General features: G+C 30.8%; 6 protein-coding genes across 6 annotated transcripts in view; 4 read left to right on the forward strand and 2 right to left on the reverse strand.

Moving 5' to 3' along the window:
- Positions 1 to 320: 320 nt before the first annotated feature.
- Positions 321 to 3,420, reverse strand: LOC128959354 (E3 UFM1-protein ligase 1-like). The gene is made up of 5 exons (XM_054305300.1): positions 3,112 to 3,420; positions 2,400 to 2,980; positions 1,244 to 2,314; positions 1,035 to 1,153; positions 321 to 946 (listed from the first exon to the last, which is right to left on the reverse strand). The coding sequence occupies exons 1-5, from the start codon at positions 3,186 to 3,188 to the stop codon at positions 395 to 397; spliced, it is 2,400 nt and encodes a 799-aa protein (XP_054161275.1). The 5' UTR covers positions 3,189 to 3,420; the 3' UTR covers positions 321 to 394.
- A 596-nt stretch (positions 3,421 to 4,016) lies between these two features.
- On the forward strand, positions 4,017 to 6,260 carry LOC128959347 (uncharacterized). The gene is made up of 4 exons (XM_054305294.1): positions 4,017 to 4,286; positions 4,388 to 4,899; positions 4,994 to 5,137; positions 5,317 to 6,260. The coding sequence occupies exons 2-4, from the start codon at positions 4,578 to 4,580 to the stop codon at positions 6,000 to 6,002; spliced, it is 1,152 nt and encodes a 383-aa protein (XP_054161269.1). The 5' UTR covers positions 4,017 to 4,286; positions 4,388 to 4,577; the 3' UTR covers positions 6,003 to 6,260.
- Positions 6,261 to 6,383: 123 nt separating this feature from the next.
- On the reverse strand, positions 6,384 to 14,109 carry LOC128959352 (acetyl-coenzyme A synthetase, cytoplasmic-like). Its single transcript, XM_054305298.1, has 10 exons — positions 14,072 to 14,109; positions 10,431 to 10,833; positions 10,157 to 10,352; positions 9,152 to 9,300; positions 8,112 to 8,312; positions 7,571 to 8,030; positions 7,297 to 7,443; positions 7,130 to 7,229; positions 6,818 to 7,063; positions 6,384 to 6,696 (listed from the first exon to the last, which is right to left on the reverse strand). Exons 2-10 carry the CDS (start codon positions 10,829 to 10,831, stop codon positions 6,473 to 6,475), a joined length of 2,124 nt encoding a protein of 707 aa, XP_054161273.1. The 5' UTR covers positions 10,832 to 10,833; positions 14,072 to 14,109; the 3' UTR covers positions 6,384 to 6,472.
- Positions 14,110 to 16,003: 1,894 nt separating this feature from the next.
- On the forward strand, positions 16,004 to 18,151 carry LOC128959353 (molybdenum cofactor biosynthesis protein 1-like). The gene is made up of 6 exons (XM_054305299.1): positions 16,004 to 16,196; positions 16,873 to 17,010; positions 17,092 to 17,223; positions 17,335 to 17,804; positions 17,906 to 18,026; positions 18,096 to 18,151. The coding sequence occupies exons 1-6, from the start codon at positions 16,004 to 16,006 to the stop codon at positions 18,149 to 18,151; spliced, it is 1,110 nt and encodes a 369-aa protein (XP_054161274.1).
- A 322-nt stretch (positions 18,152 to 18,473) lies between these two features.
- LOC128959322 (cyclic pyranopterin monophosphate synthase-like) lies at positions 18,474 to 19,005 on the forward strand. Its single transcript, XM_054305264.1, has one exon. It carries the CDS (start codon positions 18,553 to 18,555, stop codon positions 19,003 to 19,005), a length of 453 nt encoding a protein of 150 aa, XP_054161239.1. The 5' UTR covers positions 18,474 to 18,552.
- Positions 19,006 to 20,234: 1,229 nt separating this feature from the next.
- LOC128959324 (3'-5' RNA helicase YTHDC2-like) overlaps positions 20,235 to 23,749 on the forward strand; it is a 4,476-nt gene continuing 961 nt past the window's right edge. Inside the window, exons 1-6 of the mRNA XM_054305265.1 lie at positions 20,235 to 20,435; positions 20,624 to 20,714; positions 20,782 to 21,393; positions 21,491 to 23,210; positions 23,292 to 23,457; positions 23,536 to 23,749. The exon at positions 23,536 to 23,749 is cut by the window's right edge and continues 961 nt beyond it. Of these exons, the coding sequence (XP_054161240.1) occupies positions 20,327 to 20,435; positions 20,624 to 20,714; positions 20,782 to 21,393; positions 21,491 to 23,210; positions 23,292 to 23,457; positions 23,536 to 23,749 (2,912 nt within the window). The 5' untranslated portion in view covers positions 20,235 to 20,326. The remainder of the gene's footprint in view (positions 20,436 to 20,623; positions 20,715 to 20,781; positions 21,394 to 21,490; positions 23,211 to 23,291; positions 23,458 to 23,535) is intronic.

Raw genomic sequence — 23,749 nt, forward strand, 5'->3', positions numbered from 1 at the left:
GAGTATTTTTAGATATTTTTAGTTTTGAAAATAAATTAAGTTTTTTTAATAAAAAAAATATAAATAAATAAATATTATAAACTATTGGTATTTATTAATCGTTGATAAATAAATTCATAGTTAATTTCATTGCAAAAAAAATTATTTATTTTATTTATTTAATTTTAATTACAATATCAATGATATACACTGTATTTGAATATATCATTGATATATATATATAAATATATATTGAATTATATTTAATTTACTTTTTAAAAAAACATTATTAAAAAAATATATAAATTATTATTATTATTATTATATACTGTGTATATGTATTCAGTGGTCACCACATGTATCGGTAATAATAATAATAATAATAGTCATCAAAATTAACCGATTTTTTCTCTCTCTAATCGTTTGTCTGTTTCTTCGCCGACAACGACACGATTGCCAACTCTTTGATTTTGTCGATCATTGCCGACAACTGTTGCTGAATGGCATCCGACGGTTCTTTAGTAGTTGTCGACGACGACAACTGTTTGATAACCAATTCCTGTGCACTGTATAACAGTTGATAGGTTTCGGTATCCAAATCCGACTTTAGCTGATCCAATAGTTTCGGTACAAACTTTCCCGATGCGTGAATCAGTTCGCCGCGATACCGATGAAATAGTAGCAAAACGGCCAAATTCAAGGCCAGTGCCTGGCCATCGTTTACCGCCGCCGCAGCCGCCGACTCGTTCAGCTGCTGTATGAGTGACTGGCGATGTTCGGCGATTACACTGCGTTCGCGTTTTTTGTCCAATCGTTTCAACATTATCTCACATTTACCGCTACCGACACATGTGTCCAATTCGGCTATAAAGTCATCAACCGATTTGCCGTTTATGGTTTGATTCAATTTCACGATACATTCCTTTAGGTTTGGATCGTGTAGTTTACCAATCAGTTTCAGCCGAACCTATCATTTATTTATTTTTTTTGTGGATCAATCAATTTTGTATGGTTTTTAGTCATCAATCAATCATCAATTGTGAATCAATCATTACCTCCGGATTAGCTATACTGGCAATGTCTTCGCTGGTGGTAAAGTGTATAACCAAATGGTTGACAATGTCTGAGCACAGGGATCGCAGTAAATACTTAGTCAGCTGCTGTTGTAGTTCATCTGAGTGGATGATAATGATAATCACCACCAAAAACAAAAACAAACAATTATAAAAATTGCAAAATCAAAGATATCAGATAATCTCTATACCATTGGTCAAGACTTTGATGCCCTTATCAAACAATAGTATATTAGTGTACAACTGTTGGATCAGTTTCTGGACTTCGCTAAACGATTTCTTTGCCTTAGCTGACGAAGCAGTGGTCGATGCGATAAACACTTGTCGGGCAATCGTTTCGTATTTTGTACGCAACGAGCCGTGAATACGTAGTGCAAGTTGTTTGATAAAATCCGGCGGACAGTCGTCAATGTCGGCAATGTTTTTCGTAACAATCGTTTCAATTTCTTTGACGGTTAAAAATGTCAACTCGTTTGCCGACGACGACGACGACTGGTTGTCGTCATTGTCCGAGTCATCGCCGCCCGCTTTCGACGACTGTTTAGCTCCCGGTTTGTACTTTTTCTTCACCGCTTTGGTCTTTATTTCCCGGCCCTGCGAACCGCTTCCTCCACTACCACCACCACCGCCGCCCCCTTTTTTGCCGCCACCGCCGCCGCCACCACTTTTCCTATGAGATTTCCCGTCATCCGAAGCGGCCAACAACAACATTGCGTCAAGTTTTGCCGATTTTTGTGCGGCAAATAAACTTAACAATAGACCACTCGCCAGATCATCCGCAGCTTTCTTATTCATTAATGGTTCAAATAGTTTTTCAAGTTTCGCGATAAATGTTTTGCTAACTACTAGTGTATCGCATAGTATAACTGTCGGATCCGATAGATTCTTGTTCTGTTCCAGTGTTTTCTGTATCAATATATTGATATCGAGGTCGGATAGTATGGATGGCATTACGGTTACCAAATCGATCCACGAATTATTTAGTATACACTCTTCAATCGATGATTCTACTTGAAAGTTAAGCAATTGGCCGACAGCACAGGTATTCAGATAGCATAGTTGATCGCCGAAACGTTTCTGGAGATAGGACTGGGCATTGGTTATACCCAATCGATTCAATGTTGAATAATCTAAATAGCCGTTCAATTTATAGAAACTTTCCACATATTCCAGTTGGGTTTTGGCATAGATTTCCGGTATATATGTCCGGCCACTAAGCGAACCCGACAAACGTTTTGTCGAAATCAAATCGTTGACAATACCTAAACAGACAACAAAAAAATATAGCAATTAATATCTATATTTAGTTTAATTAGACAAACAATTAAAACGGTTTTCGAAACATACTATTGAACAAGTTTTCGGTAAACTTATAACGATTGATGATTGTTTGCAAGGCTACCGGTCGGGTAACTGCCGACAGTACGCCCTTGACTTTCGATTGATATTGAGCTAAATAATCGTTGGTCAGTATGACACGCGGGTCGTTCGGATCGGTACGGCCTCTGACCAGACTGCCCAGTCGTTCGGTAATCAGTCCGTCAAGAAAGTCGGCACTCAGATCGTACTGTTTGGTTAGTTCGGCAATCGTTACGACACCCGACTCTTGGAGTTTGAGGTCGACTTCCTGAGCTAAGGAATCCTTATACTGGCGACTAACCAATTGTCCTAATACTAGGCTAACATCACCGGAACTGGTACGCGATAGTTGGCCCGATTTAGACTCGACTTGAGCATAGTCTAAGTTCAAATTGGCGGCCAACGTAGCCAACGATATACGGCCGCCCGAATTGTACAGTTCGTCCTCGATTTCCCTGAGCAGCTGATCGTCGGTAACATACTCTTTGCCATCGCTGGTAAAGTAGACGTCCAACAGTTTCATATCAATCAGTCGGCGCATAATCTCTACACAGTTGCGCTCCGATAGCCTATTGTGATGTGTGGTCGGGTGTGGGGGACGGGTGGGGGACACAAAAAAAAGAGATATTATAATTGGTTATTCACATTATCATCGGCGGTAACCGATCATTGGTGGCCAACATCACAGACAGACACTGACCTCAACAGAGTTTGGCTCAATTGTGTCCTCTGAAAGTCGGCGGCCAATCGTTTAACTTCTTCCCAATCGGTGGCCATTGCGTCGGTATTGTTGTTGTTGTGATGGTTGGATCAGCTGATGAATCACTATATTATTATTATTATTATTATTATTATTTTCGGTAATTATTTATCTAAAAAAAAGTCTAATAATATGTATATCTTTAGTGTTGTTGTTGTTGTTGTAAATGATTTGTTTGTTTCGGATTAAAAAAAAAACAATTGAATTGAATTAAAAACATATGAAATAAAAACTAAACAAACATTTAATTACACTAAACATATATATATTTACAGTATAACTAATTTACTAGTAATCGATAGCATATATTAATAATATTTATATAAAAAAAATATAATTATTTAAGTGGTATAACAACTGTATTTTAAAACTAATATTTATATAAATATTTAATAAAAAATTTTTTTTTTTAAATATTTATTTTATTTTTTTTTAAATATATAAAAATAAAATTAGTTTCTGTTGTTGTTGGTAACTGGTGTTGACTGTATTAGTGTATTAGTGACAAGTGTACAGTTAAAAGCGTATATAAAAAGTTTATTATTACTGTATGTATATTATTTAAGAGTACAGTTTGTATAGAATTTATTGTTACCAATCAATTCATTGAATATTATTGTTATACTATTGGCAAACGTCAACAACAAATCCTAAACTATAGTAAACATTCTATTAATATACTGTAGTATTAATAATAGAATACAATATTTTATTTTTCATTTAATTCAATAATAATAACAATAATTTTTTTAGAGAGATATAAATCAAAAATTTTTTGTTGACATTTTCTATTGGAATTCATAGCCTATTAATTGAACAAAAATTTCAATAGAAACTGTACTCAAGTATTACTACTATAGTATTGAAAAGCATTGAAATAATTGTTTTTGTTTTGTTTGTTGTTTTCATACGATTGACGACTAAATTATTTCAATCAAAACAAACAAACAAACAATCAATCAGTCAATCAATTACTAAATCAATACTAAAAACTATTGAAACCATTAATTAATTTGTTAACGACATAAACAACAACAACAACATCGGGTAACAGTATTATCATTCAATACACAACAACAACAACAACAACAACAAACTGTGGCAACAATTTACAGGTATTTTAATTATATAAATATATTATTATAAATCAATGAATGAATTGACTGTTAATTATTTGATATTTTTTTCTGTTTTGTTTTGTTTCTTAAATAAACAGTGAGATTGTGTGGGTGTGTGGGTGTGTGACTGTCAATAGCCGGACGTCGATAGATGTGATTGAAGACAACAACAACAGCAACAACAAAGACATCTGACAAAAATTGAAGTAAAGACACGTTTTGTTTGTTTGTTTGTTTGTTTGGTCACAAAGTTTGTGTCAAAAAAAAAACAACAACAAATAACAGACAATGAAATCCATGATTAGACCATTGATGGCGACAAAAGTGATGCGATTGTTATTAATGAATAAGACATTATCAGCAATTGTCCGCAAAAACATTGATCACCGATTGATGGCAACAGTGATATCTAGTGGTCGCCACCAATTAGATCGGCAAATAATGTATGAAAACATCAATCAATTGTTGGCTATGAATAGCATGAAAGCGAAAACTGATTCAAAGACACGACTCAGACAAGAGATTATCGCTAGTCTTCCATCAGATGATCCGATGGTAAAGACATTAAATATCAGTCAATGGATTGAAGATATCGAGGAATATACCATTGGTTTAGTTATTTTAAAAAACAATATATTAATAAAGTATAACTTGTTTTTCAATATATAAATATATATATCTGTATATAATGTTTATTAACTTAGATATTAACGATTATGACGACCCGTTAACCAGTTTGTTGTGCTCCAAGTATTTCACACGCGACACGTGCGACCAGTTTATGAATATTAAGTACTGTACTAACAATGGACTGCCAATAGAAATGCTTAATGCAAATCAAAGTACAGGTAATTATTGATTTTTCTAAAAAAAATTTCAATTTAGTTCAATAAATGTTGATATTATTAACGATTATTTTAATATTGTTAATAATGATATTAATTATAATTTATTAATTAATCAATCAATTGGTAAATGAAAATTATAGTTTAATTTTATTTTTTTGAATTATTTTGTTTTTTTTTAGATATCGACTTTCAATCAAATCAATTCAATGAATCCCATTCAATGAAACAATGTTTGAAACAAATTATTGTCAATAAAAACATAAATATAAGACACGAAAATCCGATCTATTCGTTTGCCTCACAAGTACTCTATAATCTTGATTACGATATACCCGATGTCTATTTGACTAAAAATTTATTAACATTTAATATCTACTATAACTCTATACGAAACACTGTTACGGGAAGGGCTGACCTATTGGTTAGAAAAAATTGTCTATTGAATGGACCAATTGGTCTAACAATGGCATTCAAGTCAATGAAACAATTAGAAGTTGATGGCTTGCTATACATTGAAAATGCAAAATCGCAGCTAATTTGTGAACTGATTGCTAGCGCTAATGAAAATCAGCGACGACTCGGTGGTAGCGGTGGTTGTACTGGTAGTCAGTCTAACAACAACAGTATTAATCGTATTGATTACGGGATTTTAGTTGCGTCTACTAAATGGTATATAACCGGCGCCCAGATTACCGATTCATATTTGACGGCTTTGTCCACTAAGAGACTTACCGCCGCTGATCCGAAACTAATCCTATTTGATGGCCATTACTGGACTGATGGTCTCGACTGGCATTGCGATAACCAACGCAAACATATCATCAGATTTTTAATTAATCTCAGACAACAACTAATTGGACACTAAAAGATAATATAATTGTTTTTTGTTTGTTTTTAAAACAACTGATTATGTTTTGTCTGATATATTATTATTTGAATTATTTGCCAAATTTTTTTAAAATAAATATTTTTCATTAGAGAGAGAGAGAGAGAGAGAAAGAGAGGGAACGTATGAGTTATATATAGTTAGAGAGAGAGAGAGGGAGAGTATTAGTGATAGAATGGGAGAGATAGAGGGGAGAGGAATTGGGAGGGAAGGGATGAGATATATGGTATATGTTTACGCACACTATTATGTGATTTATTAAGTTTTTTTTATTAACAAACTATTTAATTACTGGAAATATTTTTGATAAATAAAATATAATAATAATAATAATAAATATTAATTTTAACAATTTTCTTGTTTTTAAATTAAAAAAATAAAAGTTTGTTATATTTTTTTCAATGATATTCCTTCCCTATTATTCTAACCCCAAATCCCTAATCCCTCCCTTATTGTTGACCACTATCGCCGTCGCCAACAACACGCCTGACAGTAATCAACTCATCGATAACCGATTCGTCCGATATGGTCGACAGGTCACCCAATTCGCGGACATCGTTTCGGGCAATTTTGGCCAAAATTCGGCGCATTATTTTACCGGATCGGGTCTTCGGCAGCGCCCGAACCGAGAACAGGCATTCGGGTGTCGCTATGGCGCCGATCTTATCGCGTACTATATATGTTAGGAACAGATAGACAAACGGTTAGCTATTTTTTTGGTGTCTGGTTTTTATGGATCAGTTAAGTAGTAGTAGTAGTAGTGGTAGTGGTAGTGGTAGTAGTAGTGGTAATACCTCTTTGTTTGAGATCTATTTCCAGCTGCAAGTCGTAGATCTGTTGGGCTTTCAATACAACAAAACAACAAATGGCTTCGCCTTTGATCGGATGAGACATCGAAACGGCGGCCACTTCGGCAATACGTTTGTTGTCCAAAATGGCCGATTCGACTTCAGCTGTGGACAACAGATGGCCGGAAACGTTGAGCATATCATCTGTACGGCCGGTAACCCATAGATAGCCGTTTTGGTCGCGAACGGCGCCTATCAAGTAGTGATCAAAAGTTTTTATGATAACTAAAAAAATTGTTTTTTTTGGTCAATCAATACCATCGCCAGTGAAGTAATAGTTGGGAAACTTTCGGAAATATGTCGACTCAAAGCGTTCGTGATTGCCATCAATGGTTCGGGCTATCGATGGCCAAGCATTCTGTGTTTGTTTGGGTATCAATAATCGGTAAATTATATATCGAAATATAACTATAAAAATCTCATACTTTGAATGCTAGATATCCCGAGTTAGGGCCACTAAGTTCCTGGCCATCTTCCGACAAAATTACGGGTACAATACCGAAAAACGGTAGGGTAGCCGAACCGGGTTTCATGGGAATACAGCCGGGTATCGGGAATATCATTGGCGCACCCTATCATCATCGTTGARAGAGAGAGAGAGAGATTAATTAGTTTTTTGTGTCGGGGGAGGGGGGAGGGGAGGACACACACCAGGAATTATAACACCCCCGTATAAGGACCCACAGAGGATACACTTACTGTTTCGGTTTGGAAATAGGTGTCCACTATTGGACATCGACCGCGACCGACAACATTGTACAACCAAAGCCAAGCTTCCCGGTTGATTGGTTCGCCTACCAGTGCTATAAGCTTGAGTTTGGCCATTGTCCATCTGTTAACATAGTCGTCGCCGAATTTCATGAGTGTCCTCACGGCTGTCGGTGCCGTATAGAACGAGTTGACACCGTTTTCGTCGATTATCTGCCAGAGACGGCCGGCATTCGGATGAGTAGGTATACCGTCGAATAGTACGGCTGTAGCGCCGTTGGCCAGCGAACCGTAAACGTTGGCCGTATGGCCGGTAATCCAGCCGAGATCGGCCGTACAGAAAAATGTGTCGCCATCGCGATAGTTGAACGCATACTTGAATACMAGGGCAGTGGTCAACATATAGCCGGCTATTGTATGGACAACGCCTTTYGGTTTACCAGTACTACCGCTGCAGATATATATATATATATATAGGASTGTTAGTAAAGAGRGATAGATGGGGGGGATGGGGAGGGGGGTTATACYAAACCTGGTATATAGTATGAATAGCGGGTCTTCGGCGTCCAACCAAACTGGTTGACATTCATCGCTGGCCGCCTCTATCAGCTCATCCCAGTAGTGATCAATTGTTTCGTCAAATTTTGGCTCATATTTTGACCAACGATTTTGTTGGCAGCTATTGGGCACCGGTAGGTGTTTGACGACAATACACGACACGAGCTTATGATTTCTATATATATTATATACAGTATATATATATATAATTGGGATGTGATGTCAAACAAATAGGTTAAAAAAATTATTATTATTAGTAATTTTGTTGTAAAATAATTTGCTATTTATATAATTAATATGTAAAATATAGTTGTTATATATCTATTAAAAAAAATTTTTTTTAAAGGGGAAACAACATTTTTATTGAAAAAAACATAATCTAGTTTTTATTTATTTATTTATTTATTTTTTAGGTAATTTATAGTGAAAAAATTTTTTTTGGTTATTATTAAAATTACGGTTATATTTCAGAATAAAAAAAATAATTTAATTTATTTTAATTATTTATGTGTTTTTTTAGTTTATGTTGATTTAAAAAAAAAAATTATTATTAAAAAATCAATTTATTTGTAACAATAATTTCTAATCAATGTTTTGTTGATTAATATACAGTATAATACTGTTAATAAAAAAACACATTTATTTATCAAACTTATTGCACATATAATACTGTATTTTCTCATATAATAATTTTTTTTTTTTGGTAAATCCAATGTATATGAAAAATATATTTATATAAATAATGAATTTTTACTTAAAGGAAAACATATAACTAATAATAATAATAATAATTTTTTTCTCTCTAAAAAAATAGTATAAATAGCAATCATTACTAATGGTATGATTTTTTTACAGCAATTTTTTTTAAATAAGATAACTAACTATTTTTTAAATGTATAATATGTAGTATAAAATATATAAGTAATCATTAAATTAAATTATATATATATTATTATTAAAATACAGTATAATATTATTACTGTTGTGTTAAACATATGATGACAAACAACATACCTGTGCTTACATAAGACTAGCGATTCGTCGGATATGTCTTTCAATTTAATTAATTTATTTCCCCTAACAGTTCCGTCGGCCGTTACTAATAGCCGACAATTGGCGTCAATGATCCGGTCGGCCAATGATTGCGATGAAAAGCCGGCAAACTTTTTTTGTTTGTTGTTTAATGACATAATAATACATATAATAATTATTATTATGATTATTATTATTATCTTTAATTATTTAATTTAAATAACAGATTACACACATATACATAGACACACACACACATACACACATACACACACACATACACACACACACATACACACACACATACACACACACACACACACACACACACACACACACACACACACACACACATACACACACATATATACACACACATACACACACATACACACACATACACACACATACACACACACATACACACACACACACATACACACACATACACACACACACACACATACACACACACACACACACATACACACACATACGCACATACACACACATACATACACACACACATACACACACACACATATACACACACATACACACACATACACACAAATACACACAAATACACACACATACAAACACATACATACACACACACACATATACACACATACACACACACATATACACACATACAAACACATACAAACACATACAAACRCATAAACACACATACACACACATACACACACATACACACACATACACACACAAACACACACATACACACACATACACACACATACACACACATACACACACATACACACACATACACACACATACACACACATACACACACATACACACACATACACACACAACACACACATACACACACACACACACATACACACACATACACACACATACACACACATACACACACATACACACACATACACACACATACACACACATACACACACATACACACACATACACACACATACATCATACACTTACCACTACGGTATGTACGGCACCAATACGTGAACAGGCCAACATTGCGGTAACCAATTCCAGTGAAACTGGCAAATAAATGGCAACCCTATACCCGGGTCGGATACCTTGTATTTTCAATACATTAGCAAACTTACAAACATTTCGTTTCAATTCACTATAGGTTATAGTTTTTCTTTCATTCAAATCGTTGCCAATCCTTATGTCCCGCAAATAAAACATAAATTTAATATTAATAATAAATATAACCCTTAAATAATAATAATAATAATAATACCAAATATAGGCTATCCTATCGCCCAGACCCTTGTCGATGATCCTATCGACCAGATTATAGCAGGCATTAGTCTTGGATCCGCTCATAAATCTGATATTAATCGGGCCTTTGGTCACATCAAAGTTATAGTCAAATAGTTTACCGTCGGCACCGTCGCCGGCAGCGGCGGCACGGGTATTATTATTATTACGTTGGATACCGTTGTGCCAATAAAATTGTTCGGCAATATTCAGCCAAAAAGCATCAGGGTTTTGTACGGATAACTGATAGATACGGTGATAGTAGTCCATACGGGTAATGTGGGCYCTCTCTAAAAATTTGTCGGACGCCGTAAATGTTTCGCCCAACAGATTATTATTGTTGTCGCCGTTGTTGTTGTCATTGTCGGCCACAAAATCCATGTCTTTATTATTATTTAATAAAAAATAATTATTTAATTAATTAATATAAAAATAAATAATAATAAAAATTAATTATTTTGATTAATAAAAATAATTAATATATATTACAATATATATAAATTATATGTAAATGATTTTTTATATGTATTATTATTATTAATAATTATTTAATTTTTTATCAATTATTCATTTAAATATAATAAGTTTATGTGTTAAAAACAATTTAAAAAAATTATTTTAAATATATATATAAATTTTATATAAAAAAATTTCAATGTGTTTCAAACTACTGTAGTTTTTTTTGACGGGTAGACTAATTGTGTGACAAATACAAGTAAAATATATAATTTTTTTGTTGTGAACATATTATGAAATACTGTATATAATATTTAAATATTTTTTTTGCTAAAAAAAATTATTAAATGATTATATTATCACTAAAGGAAAAATTATTTCCCTAAATATATTTATATATTAATATAATTTTTTTGTTTGTTTGTAAAGTGTCTTATTATTGAGAGGCGATAACAACAAAAAAATTAAATATAAATTTACATATTATTTAAAAATAAAAACAAAAATAATAATAATTTATACATAAAAAGTTCAACAACAATAAAAATATAAATATATTTTTTATACACTTAGAAAAAAATCATATGATTTTTATTAGTTTTTTTATATAAATTAGTTTTTGTTTTATTCATAAATAAATGTTATCTAATTTTGTTTCAATTTTTAAAAAATGACTTAAATTTAATATATTGTTTAAAATCAAACTTACCTTTTTTTTTATATTAAAAAAAATAACAATACAGACAATCAAACAAACAATAAAATTAATTAATTAATTAATTATTTACACAACAAACACACATAAAAAACTATTAAAAAAATTTACTAATAAATTACAATAAAAAAATACTTTTTTCAAATACTAATATATTTTTTATAATTATTAATATACTTGTTATTAGCACTGATGTACTGACACACACACACACATACAAGTATAGAGAGCACTGGGAGTTAAATAGCAACCGATATATATATGTGATGATAGGGACAACTGAGAGAGATATATATATATATATATATATATATAGAGAGAGAGAGAGAGAGAGAGAGAGAGAGAGAGAGAGAGAGAGGATAGGGAGCAGGACTGGGAGTCTGGCAAATGCGAGACTATATAAAAWTTTTTATTTAAATTTATTTATATATTATTATAAATATAAAACACTACTACATGTACACACATTTAAAAAAAATAGTATTATGCAATTTGCCGGCAATGTTTTCAACTAACCGCCTATTWTTGTTGTGCACCGGTAGGTAACCTTTTTTTATCAATATATATATATATATATATGAGTTCAACAAACATTAATTGATTTTTTTGTAACATATATATATATATATATATAATGATTGTTAACTGATAGGTATAAAAAAAAGTTATTAATAATATTAATTACAAATTAAGACAATTTTTTTTTGAACGCATTATATATATATATATATATCTTACGAGATATCAGTATATAATATGATATGACATTAAATATGATATATTTTTGATTCAATGTGTATGTGTGTTGTTTGATATGTATATGTTTAATMTAAAATCATTGATTTTTGTATAATTAAAAAATAATTAAATTAAATTAAACTTTAACTTGAATATAATTAATATAAATATATATTTAAGTTATTTTATTTTCATCGGCTTATGGATGATCCGACTGTCTGTCTGTGTGTATGTGTGTACTCTGACTGATCCCTTACCCCATATGAAGTGATGATATGATAATATACATTGTATACAGTGTATACATATAATGTATATATATATCGGAAGATACTGTATGTACAGTATATACTATGCTCTCTCTCTCTGTACATGTTATATAACAAACATGTTTATTGAGTGTATGTGTGAGTGATTAAGAGAGAGAGAGAGAGAGAGAGAGAGATAGTCGTCACCTACTGATGATGACATCACGTGTGATGTCTTATGGATACATGTTTTGCGTCAAATGGTTGTCTCTCTCTCTCTCTCTCTCTCTCTCTCAACAAAAATACAGTATATTTTTTATTATCAATTTTAATGGTTTGTCTAAAAACTTAATTTACTGATGGTTTAATAAAACAAAAAAAAAGGTTTTTTTTTTGGTTATTTAAATTTATTAATTTTTTAAAAAATAAAATAACATTTATTTTATAGTAGTTTTCACCTAATATTTTAACCTTAACTCAGTAATTAAATAAGTCTATATAATAAATAAATAATAATTTTTTGTTTTTAAATATATAATTAACTGAATTAATTAATTAGCTACTAATTTTTTTTAATTAAATTAATTATTTATTTAGATAATTATTTTTATTTTTAAAATTTCATAACGTATGTGATTAATGTTGTTAACGTCTATTAGTCTATTAATTTATATATAAAAAAATAATAATTTACAGTATATATATTATTTACTAAAATTATTAAGATATTATTAGATATTATAATTATTTTAAATAGTACTTAAACATTTGTTTAAAAAAATAAATAAAAAGTAGTAGTAGTAGTAGTATTAATTATATTTTAAATTAATTAAAAAAAACTAAAATTACTATTATATATATTAAATGCTTAATTAATATATTTTTTTAACAATATTTAATTAAATTTTTACAAAACATTAATTTATGTTTTTTTAAAGATAATTAAATATTAGTTTAACATTGACAATGAAATGGTATTTATTTATTTATTTTTTTGCAATATCATATGATATCATAAATATATAGCTAAATTGATTTTTTTTTAAAAATATGTGGGTATAAACTATATATCATAGCAATATAGATAATATTAATTATTATTATTATTTTAATTAACTAAATTATTTACATTTTTTCCAAATAATATACAAACAAAAATTCATGATTAATACTGAGAAAAAATTTGAATAAATTATTAAATTATTTAAATATTATATCAACAAATACATTGACAAATATATATATATATATTAAATTCACTAGTTTTACAATTAAATCAATAATTTTTATAATTATATTACTTTCTATTAAATAAATAAATAATAATAAAATAAATAATAAATAAAATTTTTATAAAATAAATAAATAATAAATAATTTTTATAAAATATATAATACCTTATTAGTGTAATATTTAAATACTTAAATAAATATATTTTTAAAATTTTTTTTATATTAAACTTACCAAGTTAAATTAGTCTTACAGTATATAATAATTAACTTAGATTTTTTTTTGWAATTAATATTAAAAAAACAAATTATTTAAAAAAATTTAATAAAATTACTTGTATAGTACTTATTTCATAGAAAGTAGTTTAGATAATAAAATATATTATTATTATTATTATTATATTTCAAAAGTCATTCAATAGCACGCATACAAACTAAAATAATTTTTTTTGTTTAATTTTTATATTCAGAAATTTATTTAAATAAGTTTTTTTTATGATATTTTATGACAAACAAACCACAATGAAATAGCATATCATTTTTAGTTTAATACATAAATAAATAAAAAATTTCAATTATTATTTTAACAATATTATAATAATATTTCTATTATCAAATGAAAATATATGAAATAATATATGAAATAAATATATGAATTTATGATTTTTATGTTTTAAGTTATAATATTAATAATTATTATAATATTTTAATTTATAWATTTTTTTTTGCTAATATGTTATAGAAAAATGTCAAATCATTTTATGATGAATTTTATAAAWTAAYTTATTCTACATTTATATCTAATAAAAATATTTAGCTTAATTGTAATTATAAAATAAATATTAATTATGYATTAAATTTATATATAATAATAAATCTATAAACATTTGTGATTAATTAAATTAAATAATAAATTGTAATAAATTTAATAAATTACTAATAATATTAGTGTTTTAAATATAAAAACATTAAACATTTACAATAAAATTATTTATTTAATTCATATATATATAATAATAATAATATTTACAATTTGATGATTTAATAACACATAGCATATTAATTAAGTTAATTTTTAAAAATATTTCAGTAATTTATCTAATGTTTAATAATTAGTTTATTTTATTTTATTAATTTATTTTATAATATGATATTTATTATAATAATAGTATAGTATTTATTTATTATATTAATATTATATGACATTTATAATAATAATAATAATAATTTAGTTCAAAATTTATTGCACACACACACACACATACAAACATAAATTTTATATTACATTTATAATTATTATTTTAAAAATTTTTTTTAAATACARTTAATATATAGTGTGYAAATAAAATTATCAATTATTATTATTATTATAGTTACCATTTTAAATATAAAACAAAAATTTTAATGTWAYTTATTTTSGGTATTTAWTATCTACAAAAACAACAAAAACAATAATAATAAAAATATTATCTAGAATATTTATTTTTTTGATAAAAACWATTATTTATTTATTATTATTATTTATATATWWATATACGTATATTAGTTTAGTTTATCAAATTGTCCAGGGCAATTATCAGTTATAATTAGAMACAAAGTAATTAATATTTAAACAAATTTTTAAACAATATATATKTATATATATWTTGTRTAACTAATTAATGTGTGTGTGTGTGTAAAATATATTAATTTTTTTATTTAATTAACTTAAATTTAACAGTTGTTTACTACTATTACTATTTTTAAAAAGCAATTATATTTTTTAATGTGATATGTGTGTTATTTTAWAAAAAAATAATAATAATATAATTTTAATTTATACATAATTTTAAAAAACAACGTATAATTTTTTTTAAAGTGAAAACTATTGTATAGTATATTATTATTTATTAAAATTTAACTATCAATTTATTAAAACTTTTCTTTCTAATACATTATAATTAATTTTTTTAAATATTATACATTATTAAAATTTTTTAAAWTTTTTTATCTATTAATATACTGTACTTAAATACCAAAAAAATTAATATATTTTTTTAAAATATAAAATAAATTAGTTTTCAATCAAATCTACAACAACAACAACAACCAACCAAAAATGTCGACACTATTAACAACAATTGTTAACAACATTTTACGGGTCGGTAACGGTCGMCGACCAGTATCTATGCTGACCAATGTTTTTGCCGCCGCTATTAGGCCGACAATAATTTCAATGTCTACAGACATCAGTGGCCAACATAACCAACAACAGGAGTGGAGGCCATCAACGGTTACGGTCAACAGTCCACTGGCCGACACATTTGGCCGCAAACATAACTATTTGCGGCTATCGTTGACCGAAAAATGTAATCTCAGATGTATGTAAAAAAATATAATCTTAATTTTTTAAACAAAAAAAATAATTATTTTAATACTTCTAATTAATTAAATAATTAATTATAATAATWATAATAATAAATCTAAATTTTTTTATTTAAAAATCTTTAATTTATTTATTATTTATTTTATTAAAAAAATAATTATTATATAAGTTTTTAAACTAAGATAATAATTTTTTTAAAATTAATWCTAACAACAATAATATAGTAATTATTAATTATTAATTATTAATTATTAATTATTAATTATTAATTATTAATTATTAATTATTAATTATTAATTATTAATTATTAATTATTAATTATTAATTATTAATTATATATATAATATATTTAATAATAATTATAATATTTCTAAATTAACAAAATTAATATTTTTTTAAAAATTGAATATATATTTATTTTAATTTWATTTTCCAAATAATTGAATTTAATTTATTAAACAGGTCRTTTTATAATAATTTAAATGTTAAACATTTATAAATTATTATTATTATTATAAATTAATATAATGTAAATTATTAGTTAAATTAATTAATTAATAATTATAATACAMTAACWAATAATAACATTATTTTATTTTATTTTTTTTAGATCTACTAATTAAATCAAATATTATTTATTTAATTTTAATTTGTTGTCATATTTATAACAGGTTTATATTGTATGCCCGAAGAAGGCGTCCAATTGAGTCCAAACGGCAAACTATTGACCACCGATGAGATCAAATTAATTACCAATTTATTTGTCAAAACATTGGGCGTCCAAAAAGTCAGGCTTACGGGAGGCGAACGTAATGATTGATACAATTAATTAAAATTATAAATAATTAATAATTAAAAAACTTTTACACTGTTTTTTTCGCTATGTTAAGCACTGATACGTAAAGATATCATCGATATTGTCGATCACTTGTCCAGTTTGCGGCCGTTTGGTCTGAAAACTATCGGCATGACTACCAATGGACTGGTATTGGACAGAAAGTGTCGGGCATTGAAAAAAGCCGGTTATTATATATATATATATATATATCCTATTGAATRACAATTTTAATTATATGTACGCACCTGTACTAACACCGGTATCTATTTTTTTCGGGTGGGTTTGACTAATATAGGTTTGAATGCCGTCAACATATCGTTGGACACTATGATAGCGGAAAAGTTTCAACAAATTACACGCCGAAAGGGCTGGCATTTGGTAATGAAAGGTCTGGACAGTGCACTGGAAGCCGGTTTCGATGAAATCAAACTAAACTGTGTAGTCATACGCGGTTTCAACGATACAGAGATTACCGATTTTGTCGAACTGACCCGTCAGTGGCCAATAGAAATTCGTTTTATYGAATACATGCCGTTCGACGGTAATCGATGGTCAACCGATCAGATGATTACCGGCCGGGAATTGTTGGCCACTATTCGCGATAACTATGATTGTGTCGAACCTATGGAACCGCGAGCTAATGAAACGTCMAGACGTTATCGGGTTMAGGGATTTGCCGGTCAATTGGGTTTTATATCGTCGATGAGCGACAACTTTTGCGGCTCATGTAATAGACTAAGGATTACAGCCGACGGCAATCTTAAGGTCAACAGTAATATTCATTTTTTTTAAAACTACCATAAGATATGACTAYCATTACACCCACCCCCCCACTAAACCATACAKTTTTTCAATGACMATAACAGGTATGTCTGTTTGGCAAACATGAGATATCGTTGAGAGATGCCATACGTAACGGTGCCGATGATAGTCAGCTMATYGRTTGTATACAATCGGCTCTTAACCAAAAGCATCGACAACACGCTGGTCAGTCGTGTTTTTTTAAATAAAATTATTTTTTATTTGCAATAATTTTTTTTTGAAAAAAATCTACAGGTGCCCAGACTATAGCCAAATCAGCTAATCGGCCGATGATACTAATTGGTGGGTGACTTATACATATATATATATATCATACAATAGTATATATACAGTATTACCTCCCATCCAAAGAGGAAGTCCCTGTAATTATSATTTATATACAAATATATGATATATTAATATAAGGTATAATACATTATCCTATTGATTAGCCTATCATCAGAAACGGTATTATAGTACTAGTAGTAAGACATCATCAGCACCAACACCAACACCAACACCAACACCAACACCAACACCAACACCAACACCAACACCAACACCAACACCAACACCAACACCAACACCAACAACAACACCAACACCAACACCAACACCAACACCACTATCATCAACACCAACACCACTATTATCAACACCAACAGTCCCATCAGATTTAACACATTTGAATCCACAGACAGGTCAGCCGCGTATGGTAGACGTTAGCCAGAAATCGGTCAGCACTAGAGTGGCCAAAGCAATGGCCACTGTATGGGTAGGCCAGGAGGTCGTGCACCTGATACAGGCTAACCGAATCAAAAAAGGAAACGTCCAGACAGTGGCCACTGTGGCCGGTATAATGGCTGCTAAGTGTACACCGCAATTGATACCGATGTGCCATACGATTGGCATACAATCGGTAGACATTGACACWCAAGTAGTGGACGACGACACCGGCGCCGCCGCCGCCGCCGACACTATCCGCATATGGGCTACGGTTAAGGCCAGCGGCCAGACAGGTGTCGAAATGGAAGCCCTGACCGCCGTATCGGTGGCCGCACTGACCGTCTACGACATGTGCAAAGCTGTTAACCGTAAGATTGTTATCAATGATATACGATTGGTGTCGAAAACGGGCGGCAAAAGTGATGCCGATATTCAATAGTAGTGTCGTATTTGAATAAATCATTTATTAGTTTTTTATATATWAAAAAAATTATTTTTTTKTGTRTAATATATTTATATTTAAAATTAAAATTGTTTTGCATTTAAAAATTGTTTGAAAAGTTAYYCAAAAAAAAAAACAAAAACAAAATTATTTACAAACTTAACTCAAACTAATTTCAAAACTTTTAATTAAGTTTTTTTTTAATTTAATAAATTAAATATTTATTATTTATACAGTATATAAAATCTTTAAAATACAATTTTATAATTTAGTAAAGATATTTAAAAAAAAACATAATTAATTAATTATTGATTAATATTTATTGCCTTTTTTTAAAAAAAAATTGTTTTGCTTATCAAAATCAATTAAAAAAATAAAAACTTTAACTTTTAAAAAAAAACTATTAAAATCTACTGTAAAAAAAACTCTATAAGCAAACTGTAGTACCAGTTATACTGTACCAATACATTTGGGCGGGCAATACGGTACACATTTACAGAGTGTCCAAATAAACAACACACACACACATACATAGACATAGACACATACATACATACATACATACATACATACATACATACATACATACATACATACATACATACATACATACATACATACATACATACATACTACATATCGTACCCTAACTCACATACATACATACATACATACATACATCTACAAAATATATTTAATGTTTTTACTAAATGTTTAATACACACACATACACACACACAAACATACACACACATACACACACATACATGTATACTACTATATACAGTATTTACACACACACACACACATATGTATATATACACAAAACAATATACCGGTAAGTATTTATTGTACAGTATTATGATTATAAAAAGTTAAGTTTATATAATTATAATTATTATAACTAACATAATTAAATACATATATTGTTAATTAATTAATTATCAAATATAACAACAACAAAAATATCAATCAATCAATTAATTAAATTCAATTAATACAAACAATATATTTATGGGAAAAAAAATTAAATACAGGACATTATGTGGTCACTCTATATACAGTACTATACTGTATAGTAAAGTATAGTACAGTATAGTACACACACACACATGTATTACATATGCATTACATATGCATAGCATTAGACAATAGTATTGACTGTCAATCAAACAAAAAAAAAAACTTACAATACATTCAATACAACAGTAGTATTATTGACGCCATTATTATTAATATAGTCATCAGTTATATACCGTATATAGTGATTGACAACAACAACAACATTACAGTTATAGTTATAATAATAATAATACCAATGAATCAATTGTTGGACATTGTTTGGGATCAGTTGGACATTAGTCCAGTGTTCAAGAAATGTGTACACATTATTGTCGCCAAATTGGTTAAAAGTGAATCAGTTAAYGGTATGTATTGATTGATTGGTTGTCTGTTTTTTTGATGGACACATCCCGCGGGATGGTTGTCGCGTCCATCATCCGTCAACATCGGCGACCAGATCTGATTACTTGTATATCAATTGATCTCTTAATCACTGATTATTTATCTTTCATTCATTCATTCATTCATTCAATCAATCACTTCATCTCCAAAGAGTACGACTTTCCCACAAGTTTTACATCAATTGAACGACAATTTGTCGACCATTATTGTCGCCAATACGGACTCAAGACTAAGCGGCGCCGGTATTGTTGACCACTAATTTGTGGGACCAATTGATTGTCATATATTTGTCTTTTCATACACACATAGTATTGGTTACAATCGATGTATTACTGTCTATAAGATGTCGTCGACGATTGTCTCGTTGGACGCCAACTATGGTTTACTGGAGTTTTCGCAGAATATTATCAAAAGTCTTCTCCAACGACAGCCGGTTACCGATAAAGAGAAGAAAGAGTTAACATTTGGCGTCCATTCTGATCATCGAATGGCCAGCGGTGGTGGAGGTACTGGCGGTCACAATACRTTGTTTGACTCGAATCGTGAGCTCAACTGTACGACTGGACGGCTGTCAAACATTATACCGCAAATACCGCCGCCGCCAGTGTTTCCATCCAAACAGCGTTCGGACGAAACGGTCGACTTTCGGGCCAGTCTTCCCATATATCGACATCAGACCCGTTTGAAAGATGTGTTGTCATCGAATCGTATTGTACTGATCAACGGTCCGACCGGTTGCGGTAAGACTACACAAATACCGCAGTATATACTCGAACACTGTAACGCCGCCCGAAAGCCGTGTCGTATAATTTGTGCCGAACCGCGCAGTCTGTACGCCCACAGTGTGGCCGAACGGGTCAGTCACGAACGTAAGGAACAAATTGGCCAAACAGTCGGCTATCAGATCCGTTTGGAGAGCAAGTAAGCCATCAATTCATTCGTTCATTGAAATTGATGACCAAATGTCTAAAAACTTACCGATAATTTAATTCAAAATTTATTATTATTTTATTTGCAGAGTTTCTCCCCGAACTCTACTAACGTTTTGCACAAATGGTGTACTATTGAGAACACTGATGGGCGCCGAAAGTCCGCTACAGTCGGTAACCCATGTGATCGTCGACGAGATTCAAGAGTCCGATCGATTTACCGAATTTCTTGTACTAGTAATGCGCGAAATGTTGGCCAACTATCGCAACCTTAAACTGATACTAATGTCATCAGACAATCAAATTATTGGACAATACGCCCAATACTTTGGCAACTGTGAGATTGTCGACATCGACTCGACACCGGCCAGTCTTCAGTACTATTATCTCGAAGACGTTCTCCGTATGACTGCATATATGTCGGAACCGATGAAAGAATATAGTATTGCATTAGAGACTAGAGAAGCACAGAAACAAATGTTAAACGAATGGATTGACGACATCAATGTCTTTACCAATACTACACCTGATTTTCTCTATGGAAGCGGCGATCAAATGAATCCATTTTTTGTTTCTTCTGGTTTCGGTGGAGCCATCGGTGGCGGCGGCGTCGTCGGCGGCAAACGTATCCTATCATCGGAGACAGTTGTAGCCGAACGGGACGAATTGGATGTAAAACTTAAACTCCGAATCGATTCGTTGATACGAAACGCCTGGACTTCGGGAACTGATTATTCGTTTCAACAGCTGATCGATTTGATTGTCAGCGAACACATATCCGTTGACTATCAGCACACGGCTACCGGTGTTACGGCACTGATTGCGGCCGTAGCCCACAATAAGCTAACAATTGTCGAATCGTTGCTCAACTATGGCGCCAATATCGGGTTGTGTACACCAAACGACTGGTCAGTTGTCCAATGGGCTCAACAGTTTGGCCACAAAGATATGATCGAATTGTTGATGGCTTACAGCAAATGCATCGAAAGTGTCTTCTATTACGATGAGCTGACCAACCTATACAATAGTAGCTGCGGCGGTACCGAACTGGTCGACGGCAACGGTACCGGTGGTTGTGGTGGCGGTAATGGTGGTGATAGACAACTGCTTGAACTATACTATCATTCCTTAATCGACAACAATGTTCAAGAGTTGGACATGAATTTGGTTTGTCATTTGATTCATTTTATACTAATCAATGGCCAATCAGTATTTAAAGACCAATCGAACGCCGGTTCGATTCTTGTATTTCTTGCCGGCTATTCGGAGATTGTCAAAGTTCGGGAAAAGATTGTCAACGATTCCAAACGATTCGACAAAGATCTGTACGCTTTGTTTTCAGTCTATCCTCAGATGCCTAACAACGATCTGAAAGCTGTTTTTCGTAAAATACGGGCCGACACTGGGGTCCGGAAGATTATTTTGGCCACAAATATTGCCGAAACTAATCTGACTGTCAACGAAGTTTCGATTGTTATCGATACGGGTCGGATACGGGAGAAAATGTTCGACCGATGTACCGGGTTTTCGCGCTACGCGACCACTTGGATATCCAAGTCAAGTGTCTATCATCGCCGAAATCGGGCCAATCGACTGAAACCGGGCCTATGTTTTCATTTGTACGATAAGCTTCGGTTCGATCGATTCGACGATCAGCCGATTGCCGAAATGAATCGAATGTCGATCTATGAGCTATGTTTGCAAACAAAATTGTTGATCAACAATGACGTATCGATCGGCGATTTTCTGGCCAAAGCTATTAGACCGCCGGCTATAGAATCGGTCAAGAAATCCGTGTATCTGTTAAAGGTTTGGTTGAAAATTAATTGATTGATTGGCTTATTATTATTATTATTAACTTTTGACTTTTTTTTTAACCACCCGTTCCAGTGTATCGACGCATTGGAGCCGTCGGAAGGCTTAACCCAATTGGGTTTACATTTACTCGATCTACCCATTGAACCAAATCTCGGCAAAATGGTTCTCTACTCAGTGGTACTCAAGTGTTTGGATCCAGTCCTTACTATTGTCTGCTCCCTATCCTATCGGAGTCCATGTTTGTATAGATATAATTGATGTAATGATTGATAATTTTAATTTTGTGTTTGTTTTTGTGTTTTTCACCGCCGGTCAGTCATAATACCTCAATCGCAAGCATCGCGCAAACGTACAGCGTTTGCTACCCGCAAGAAACTGTCGGCCAAAACGTTTAGCGATCACATTATACTGTTGAGAGGTTTCCAGAATTGGCAAAAAGCCAAACACGAGGGATGCGAACGACAGTTTTGCGAACAAAATTTTGTGTCTTCGGCATCAATGGAAATGATTGTCAATATGAGAGCCCAACT

The sequence above is a fragment of the Oppia nitens genome, unplaced genomic scaffold (genome assembly GCF_028296485.1).
Source record: "Oppia nitens isolate AA-2021 unplaced genomic scaffold, nextdenovo-longstitch-racon4-pilon3 scaffold45_pilon_pilon_pilon, whole genome shotgun sequence".
NCBI lineage: Eukaryota > Metazoa > Arthropoda > Arachnida > Sarcoptiformes > Oppiidae > Oppia > Oppia nitens.

Coding starts and splice junctions, on each gene's coding strand:
- LOC128959347 (XM_054305294.1), top strand. CDS start 4,578: ATGAAATCCATGATTAGACCATTGATGGCGACAAAAGTGATGCGATTG. Junction 4,900..4,993: donor TATCGAGGAATATACCATTG/GTTTAGTTATTT, acceptor TTATTAACTTAG/ATATTAACGATTATGACGAC. Junction 5,138..5,316: donor TAATGCAAATCAAAGTACAG/GTAATTATTGAT, acceptor GTTTTTTTTTAG/ATATCGACTTTCAATCAAAT.
- LOC128959354 (XM_054305300.1), bottom strand. CDS start 3,188: ATGGCCACCGATTGGGAAGAAGTTAAACGATTGGCCGCCGACTTTCAG. Junction 2,315..2,399: donor TACCGAAAACTTGTTCAATA/GTATGTTTCGAA, acceptor TTGTCTGTTTAG/GTATTGTCAACGATTTGATT. Junction 947..1,034: donor CCAGTATAGCTAATCCGGAG/GTAATGATTGAT, acceptor AATAAATGATAG/GTTCGGCTGAAACTGATTGG.